A 9,460-nucleotide genomic window follows, 5' to 3' on the forward strand; every position below is an offset into this window, starting at 1 on the left:
TTAAAAAAAGGTGGGGGGGGGGGGTTAGTAATGTCTGACTACTTTCTTATTACACTCCAATTCCATGCAGATAGCAAGAATGACTATCTTCACATCCCAGAATGTTGATCAATGTCATATGGCAAGGAACCAATACTTTCTAGTTTATTAATTTACTGAATAAAGATAGGATCAAATTGCAACATTAAAAGTAGTTAATGCCTATCAGATAGGCAGCTTTAAACTCAATTATTTTGCATCTATCTTAAAAGATCAATATTAGAATGAAAGGATATGCATCTTAAATAGGCTGCAAGAGTTAACAAAAGAACTTCAAATTAGCAAATCCACCAATAAACAAAAATGCCAAAATAGTATCATGGAAGATTTCCTTGTAAAGTATGCTTTCATTAAAGAAACATTTGCATACATAAGGAGAGGAAATAACAGATTGGGATGATAAGGACAGGAAATAAAAGAGAAAGCCTTTCTTTACCTGACAGGAATCCGCTTGGGCTAATTCTGTGGTGACCTTCAGTATTTGGCGAAGATTTTGTCCTTTATCTTCAACAAGGAGGTGAACCAGCAGCAGAAGAACATGCACAGGGATCATTGTAGTAATAGGGAGCAAGGACTCTACTGAAGCCAGCCAGTCACTCGCTGCAGACTCGTCTCGCAGTACTTCAAGGATCCTCCAGGTTGTAAATATTGAAGCGTATGTGCTAGAAATGGGGAGTGCAAGCTTAAAGGGCAGCTGAAAAATAAAAGCATAAAAAGGTATGAAGAAAATGAGGTAAATATATTGGTCAGAAATATATTTCCTGACATGCATTTATGTTTTATATTTCATAATAAGAAATCAATCCTTCCAACAAAATGAGTACAGAATTTTCAATGCTTTCTGCAAACTCTGCACACGGAGCTAATGGAATTACACAAGGAGAAAACAGTTGTTATAAGAAACTCTGGAACAGTTTGCACTACTTTTCCTCTTATTTACTATTTGTTCCCAGTTAAGGAAGAAAAAAACAAAAAGGATCAATAAATAAGACCCAGAGGCAACACCGTTTGGAAAAGCCATTATCACTAAGAAAGTATTCACCAACGAGAGGAAAGATACAAAAAACCCCACACAAATGAAAAACATTGCATTTGCCCAGCTTCAGACCCTAGTAAGAGGCAGCCTGTGGCCTACGGGGACCAGGCTGAAACCGGCTCTCCAACACCCCCAAGGAGTCCCAGATTGCGAGAGGGCAGTTTTCGGGTGACACACACTGGAATCGGGCTCCCTCCTCTCTGGTTTGGGGTATGTCACCTAAGAACTGCAACTGCCAAGTCACTGCAGCTCAGCAGCTCCTGTGTTGAGCATCTGCTTGCTCCCTGGTGGTCAGTGCACATCATAGCTACCAGTTGGAGCGTCTGCCCCCTGGTAGTCATTGTGCATCATAGCTACCAGCAGGTTGGCCGGTTGCTTAGGCTTTTATATATATAGATATGTGTACACACACACACACACACACACACACACACACACACACACACAATTTTATTAATTTCAGAGAGGAAGGGAGAGGGAGAGAGAGAGAGAAACATCAATGATGAGAATTACTGATTGGCTGCCTCCTGAAAGCCCCCTCCTGGGGATTGAGCCCACAACCCAGGCATTTACCCTTGACTGGAATTGAACCTGGGACCCTTCAGTCTGCAGGCCGACACGCTATCCACTGAACCAAACCGGCTAGGGCACTACCAATTACATTTTTTAAGGGTGGAGTGAGATACTACATATTTGTATTTGCTTGTATATGCAAAGGTAAGTAACTACACAAATAAAAAGGCAATTAATATACAGCAATTTTCATTTTCTATTTGCAAGAGTGGAAACTGGACAACTTAGAATCACGATGAGAAAAAGAGACTACACATTGTACACCATTTTATAACTTTAAATTATTGTTATGTATTATAATTTATTAAAATTATAATTTAAAAAATTAAATATCTAAGTTTATTATAGCTCTCTTTCTCTCCAAATACAACTTTTCCCCCAAAATGCAATTCATTAGAGATTACAATCCATTTCTTTAGACTAAGAACACAGCATTGGGCATGAGATTTGAAAGACGAGGACTCAGCACAGCCATGGCAACAACTGGCTGTTACACAATCTCTGAGACTTGCTTTTTGTATTTGTAAAACGGAAGTTATGACTACCTTCCTGTCAAGATTACGAGGTAGGTAATAATACAATATGAATTAAGCACCTAGCACAGTATCTAAAGTTGCAAAATACAGGAAATATTATCACTGTCATCTTTAGGAGAGAAAAATACAACTGGTAGATAGGAGTATAAAAGAAAATAATTGGAAATCACCAGAAACAATAAGTCAAAAGCAGCAACATCGCACAGACATGTAACAGTCAACATACTGAACAGAAAAGCAATCCTACTTTACTTGAACTATTATGTCCAGCTTGGGCTCTGGGTTCTGCTGGTTTGTTTGCAGGAGAAGGGCATGGTGTTGAATAAGATATCACAGGACAATCTCTCTGGCCCAGTGAGGGACGGGTGTGGTTCCCTGGCACAATCCCAAGGCGAGGGCGCAACAAAGGTTTTCTCTCAGTACCAGCCACCAAATCCTGGCCCCCCAGCCTATGCAAGGACCTGTAAATGTGCTATTGGGCTGTGTTTTAGAGGAGAAAGTGGTTGTTTGAAAATAAAAGGTTTATGTTAAGTGAATCATATCTCTATAAAAAATAAAACCATATCAAAAATAACTGCATTTCAATAAATATTAAATGGTTATAAAGCATCCTTTACAGATATAAAAGAATTGGGAAGCTTTATTTTAAAAAAGCTTTTAATAAAAATGTTTAGGTGTGTTAAATATTTAACAATAAGACAGACATCTATAGCAGTACTTCTTTGTCTAAAATTGTAAAGACAGGTGAAAAATAAATATTTCCATTAACTTAAAAGAATAATACTCATCTATCACAGTAATTAAACAGGCTTATCAAAGGTAGAGCCTAGAGCCTGGCCAGTGTGTTCAATGGTTAGAGCATGGCATTGACCTTCACTTCCATTCACCAGAACTGGGCTACTGAGAACTCCTTAAGTTCTAAATCAAACACTAAGTCAGAGTCACCAGTCTAAAATGAACTGATAGAAATAAAAACAACAGAGGTCTTTCTACAAAGGTCTTTCTGTAATAAATCAAGATGGTGAAATGATCTATCAGAGTACACATTCCTCATTGAACAGAAATTTCCTGACTGTGATTACTGAAAGCAAAAGTAATAATTTCAACCACCTGTTACTTAAACAGAAGGAAGCACAAAGACTCTTGTTTTATTAATTACTAAAAAGCTTCTCATTACAACAGGTCTACTATGCCGATGAAACAAAATATGGTCTTGATATTATTCTGCAATATAAAAGAAAGAAATCCTGTCATTGGCAACAACTTGGATGGACTTTGAGGGCATTATGCTAAGTGAAATAAGTCAGACAGAAAAAGACTGATACCATATGACTTCACTTATATCTGCAATCTAAAAAACAAAATGAATTAATAGCTACATAGAACAGATTGGTGGTTGCTAGAGGCAGGGAACAGGATGAGAGGGAGACAAAATAGGAAAAGTGAATCAAAAGGTACAAATTTATGGTTATAAAATAAATAAGTCCTGGAATGTAATGTAAAACATGGTGACTATAGTTAATAATACTGTGTTGTATAATTAAAAGTAGAGTAGGTCTCAAAAGTTCTCATCTCACACACACACACAAAAATTGTAATTGTGTGTGATGATGGATGTTAACTAGACTCATTGTAGTGATCATTTTTCAATATATACATACCAGTGTCCCGGTGTACAGATTTGTGCACATTGAAAGGAAATTAGAATATTTTAATATCGCTATTCGCCCTCTCTCTATAATAGAAGTGTCAATCAAATTCACAATTGACAATGACATCAAAACACACATGTGCGATTGGTGCCAGCAAGAGCTTTATATGTATCATACATGCACAAGTCAACTTAGCCTTTTATAGATATAGAATAAACTTGCTTAATTAGACCTGCTTTCTGATTTAGCTAAACCTTTTCCAGCCCAGTGAAGTACCCCAACTTCTCTTTCAGATAATTGTCAGCAACAAAGCAGAAAATATCAACACGAAGCAGATTATTATTGTAGATCACGCAGGGAGAACAAAGGGTAAAATATTTAACTGCAGCCGTGTTTGACTATGTTCTGTGCAGTGAGAAAACCTGAAGTCATTTTCAAGGTGCACCATTTCTTACTTCTTTTCAGTCGAGTCGAGTTTCTAAACTTTCTATATCTCTAATTTCCAGCTAATGAAAAGAAAATAGGATTCTACCGAGTCTCCTATGTACCTACTCCAGGGATTCTGTGAGGATCAAATGAAATGAGGCACGTGAAAACACTTCACAAACATTTGGTTAAACTATAAAATGCTTGCACCTGGCTATAAAGCAAAGTTGGGTTCCTGGGCTGAAGAAACTGCAAGGAGGCTAATCGCTAGGGAGAAGAAGCTGGGCATTGCTATGTGACGTCATTACCTGGACAGTCAGACACTTAGCATATCAGCCTTTTATACATATACAGATGGCCAGTGCGCATCATGGCAGCTCCTGCATTGAGTGTCTGCCCCCTGGTGGTCAGTGCACATCATAGCTACCGGTCAGACAGACACTTAGCCTTTTTTATATATAGATATCAAACTATAATATCGTACACCCGAACTAATATAATGCTATATGTGACAAACAATGGTTCAGATATAAAGAATGCAAAGATAAAGTAGGATGTTATCTGTTGCTTTAAGTATGTGGAAAGTAGAAAAGTATTTAACAACTGGCTAAATATTTTTAATTTTCTCCTCTATGGTCAGCTAAAAAAGATAAAGCAGAAACAGGGTGGGAAAAATACAAAAATTTCAACAATTGTTGCAATTTAAATATTAACATGTTTAGAAAATAAAAAAAGCATGAACAGGGCCAAGATTCCTTCCCTCAGTGAGCTCATAGCATAGTTAGAGGTACAAATATGCAATCCCTAAACTAAGCATAACATCCTATATAATCAAAGCCTAATATGCTAAGTGTCCGGTCCTCCAGTCGTTCATTCAACCAATCAAAGAGTAATATGCTAATGATATGCTAAGGCTGCTCAACCACTCACTATGACTTGCACTGACCACCAGGGGGCAGTCAACTGGTTGACCAGTCCCTATCATGTGCACTGACCACCAGGGGGCAGACACTCAATGCAGGAGTGTCTGGCAACCTTCAGGCAGTTGCTCCAACCAGTAGGTTAGCTTGCTGCTGGGGTCCGGCCGATTGAGACTGAGCTAGATGGACTGGCTGTGCCCTGGAACTCTCCCCCAGTCCCTCCCTGGCTGGCCAACCTCCCATGTCCCTCCCGGCCCCGATCGTGAACTGGTGGGGTCCCTTGCCCTGGCCTGCACCCTCTCGTAATCTGGGACCCCTCAGGGGATGTCGGAGAGCCAGTTTCAGCCTGATCCCACTGGTGCATGAATTCGTGCACTGGTCCTCTAGTTATTGAGTAAAATGCTAGGGATGCAAAGAAGAGTAATGAATTCTGACTCAGGGAGGCTGAGAACTTTTAGCTGGGTCTTGAAGAATGAATAGGTCAGGCAAAGAAGACAAAAAGCAAAGATTCTGGAAAAAAAACTTGGAGAATTGGGGCATGTTAAATTTATAGGTATGTGTGGAATATAGAGTCCAAGACAGGTGCAGAAGGAAAGCCAAAAATAAACTGTGGTTTAAATTTTTAAAAAGGGTGATCATCCCTGGCCGGGTAGCTCAGTTGGTTGGAGCACTGTCCTGTGGACCAAAAAAGATGCAAGTTCAATTCCTGGTCAGAAAACATACCGAGGTTGTAGGTTCGATTCCCCGATCAGGGTGTGTACGGGAGGCAAATGATTGATGTTTCTCTCCCTTTCTCTCTCTAAATATCAACTTTAAAAACACATCCTCACATGGGGATTAAAGGAAAAGGGGAGTGATCATATATCTACTCAGAGAAGCATACTACCATCAGGAGGTATTTATAGCCCTCAGAGTATTCCTTCCTCCTCCCTCTCACCCAGCTGCTGAAGAGAAAGCCTCACTTTTATAGCCCTCAGAGTATTCCTTCCTCCCTCTCACCCAGCTGCTGAAGAGAAAGCCTCACTATTCATGTGGATAAATAAGATTCACACACCTGAGCAAATAGTAAGCTGAGTACTTAAGTCGTAGAGTCCTCAGTAAATATCACTTATGATTTAAAGGAACAGAACTTTTAAACATAGTACTTCCTGCCCTGCCCCTGATCCCATGCAGAATCCAATCATTGTTCTGCATGGGCAAGTCAAGGGGGAAGGTAAAAAGCTACTAGAAATTTTCAGCCACATTTTGTACTCCTATCAGGGCAGATGCAAGAACTTCCTTCTCTTAATGCAAATCAGTTACATATATCAAGTTTTAAAGTTTTAGTCAAACCAATAGGATTTAGGGCGCTGCAGGATACATTCAATTTGCCTACAGGCTAGTTTCTGCTGCATGCTCAGAGAGTAACAATGCCCGGATGTTTGCTGCTGGAACATTTAACACCACATGATTAGAGGGATCCACTTTTGCAGATGAAACAACTATGGCACTAGCTTGCATTTATGTAATACCTCTCTCTGTGGAGACTTAAGATGCTTCACCAGTTTTATCTTATTGTAGCCTCATTCAATCTCCATAAGAGTAGTACTTGGGAAGTAAGTTTCACTGAAGGCAAAACTGAAAGAGCAAAAGAGAGAAGGTCTGGCAAATATAGGCCTAGGACCCAGCCACTATCCAGACATTCACAATATACTAATGTAAAAAGCAACAGGAACAGTGAGACGGAGTGAGTATGCCTAGCAGGCAGAAAGAGGAATGGGGTGTGACGGGCCTGCCATCTTCCAGGCGAAGGCAGCAGAGTAGGGGCGCACAGAAGACACCAACACCCAGGATGCCAGGAAAGGGGGCCTAAGGTGCCATATTCAAAATGAAATCTTCCTTACAGATCTCAGAGCTTCAGGCATTTGAGGAGACTTCCCACCTTGAACTGTCCCAGATCCAGCAACGTGCTGCGCTTATTAAACAGTGTGACAAGTCAGTCCATGCCCAAGTAAGTGGGAGAAGCCCTTGGTGAAACAGAACTAGTGCCTTCTCTGCAGGATCCCTCAGGACCTTTACTACTAATGTACCTGGAAACTCGAAGAGAAAAAGGATTCTACAGCACTTCCAAAACTTATTTCACAACAGGACTACTTCCTCTCTCCCTGCCCAGAACAATATACTGACATCTACACAACTGCCCAACAATATGGTAAAGTTCACAGAGTTTAAGCCCCACACATACACTCATCAGGAGGTGAGATGACCTGCAGAGACATAACCCCACTTTACCACTTTACTTTTATTTAAGGGAGACAAGGATGGACTTCATTACCTGTTGGTGGTCGTCTCTGTAGCACCCTTGCTGTATCGTTTCTAAAAGCTTCAGAGCCAACTGCTGCCTTGAGGGACCGTCTTCATCCGTGGATATGCAGTCTTCCAAGGCCGTAGAAGAAAGTATCTGCAGAACTGGCATGACTAGCAGCAAGGAGGACTTTGGGATTTTCTGACCGTCAGCAAAAGAGAGGAGCTTCAAAGCTATTCATCAAAACAACAATTCACGTTCTTACAAACTAATACCACAGTGAAACAAAATGCTATTTTGTTTAAGGGGGATATGCAAGAACTTTCCTTACAACCGGTCACACATATAACTAAGATAATAAATCTTATCTTTTTAGAAATAAAAGGAAATTAAATAGTATCCAAAACAAGTTATTTCTGTATATACTGAAAACCTGATGAAACTCTTAGTAAAAAATACATATCATATGTCAGAAAGTATAAATCAACTTTTTTCGGTCAATACAAATTTCTTTAAAATACAATTCAACTTTTGTCCTTGTTCTGTCAGAGCCTTCTACTGCCTTCAACAAACAGAGCCAAAAGCCCAGAGTTCCTGCTCAGTGGAGAGCAAGGCCCACGAATGCGCTTCCCTTACAAGCCCAGCTGAGCACTGTATGAGATTAGTAAGTAAACAAGGTGAAGCTGGGCAAGCTTTCCAATTTAATTGCTGAGAAGCAGATCAGGAAAGTTTCAAAGTCTATAACCAGCATAACAGTCAAACCCAGTTTTACAAATGATTCTTTTTTCTAACATGGACACTCAATTTACACATCAGAACCACACATGCAAATGTACACTGACTTTGTCACATGTATAGTATCTCCTAGACCCGTGGTTGGCAAACTGCGGCTCATGAGCCACAAGTGGCTCTTTGGCCCCTAGACTGTGGCTCTTCCTAAGCCTTAGGAGTACCCTAATTAAGTTACTAACAATGTACCTACCTATATAGTTTAAGTTTAAAAAATTTGGCTCTCAAAAGAAATTTCAATCATACTGTTGATATTTGGCTCTGTTGACTAATGAGTTTGCTGACCACTGTTAAGGCTTAAATGTACTTATTTCATGGTTACTGAATGAACCCTTATTTATGATGTTATTCATAGGCTTCTGAGCTAGATTATCAAAGCAATAAACTGATATCCCCACTATACCAAAGACAAAAAATTTTATAAGCCTCACGTCAGTGAGTTGCCAGTATTCCATTACTAAATCACTTGGAAGTCAAACCTGAACATAGTATGAAGTATAAATACCTGTTTCTCTAACACTATTAATTTACATTTTTTGTCTAAATATTAATATTAATCCATTATTGTCTGAGATATCATGAAAATTCATTATCTTTGACAAAGCATGAAATGCATATAATATGAATATTTATATACTCTATTATAAATCTTCCAGGCAATTTTATAACTTGCTATTTACAATCAAGGCTAGGGTTAATATTTAAGAAGCATAATATTATATTAATGCTCTGCATTTTTCAAATGTGAAATAATCAATATACCTGTGGTTATTCTATTTTTTTGAATGCTTGTTCCCAGTAATAGTAAACAATAGTTCTTCCTTATTTTTCAAAAGGCATGCTGGCTCAGTAGTTTTCAATATGATTTCAATCTATTAAGGTAACTTCAAATCAGAGACACTGGTTTAAAAAAACAAAAAGTCTGCTATCCATCAAATAATGAAAGTATTGGGGTGTTTGATCCTACAGCATCCTATTATACATGAACCACAACAAGAGTGTAACTTCAGAATTTAAAGAGTTCTCTACAGCTTCGGAATTTCTTTTTGTCAAAAAGGAAAATTCATTTATATGAAACTAGAGGCCCAGCGTGCATTTGAAATTGCGCGAGGTGCCGCCCCGCCTCCCACCGTGCAAGGAGGCACTCCGCGGCCCGGACTCGCACCTGATTCATGCAGCGCCAGCCACTGCGGGAGCCAGCCCAG

The 9,460-nt window shown here is 39.4% G+C and overlaps 1 protein-coding gene across 2 annotated transcripts in view; it reads right to left on the reverse strand.

Moving 5' to 3' along the window:
- FOCAD (focadhesin) overlaps positions 1-9,460 on the reverse strand; it is a 250,074-nt gene that overhangs the window by 174,064 nt on the left and 66,550 nt on the right. For both annotated transcript variants that reach the window (XM_005879937.2, XM_005879938.2), the window contains exons 9-10: positions 7,497-7,699; positions 476-733 (exon numbers count right to left, since the gene is read on the reverse strand). In XM_005879937.2, the coding sequence (XP_005879999.1) occupies positions 476-733; positions 7,497-7,699 (461 nt within the window). The remainder of the gene's footprint in view (positions 1-475; positions 734-7,496; positions 7,700-9,460) is intronic.

The sequence above is a fragment of the Myotis brandtii genome, unplaced genomic scaffold, assembly GCF_000412655.1.
Source record: "Myotis brandtii unplaced genomic scaffold, ASM41265v1 scaffold618, whole genome shotgun sequence".
NCBI classification, from domain to species: Eukaryota; Metazoa; Chordata; class Mammalia; order Chiroptera; family Vespertilionidae; genus Myotis; species Myotis brandtii.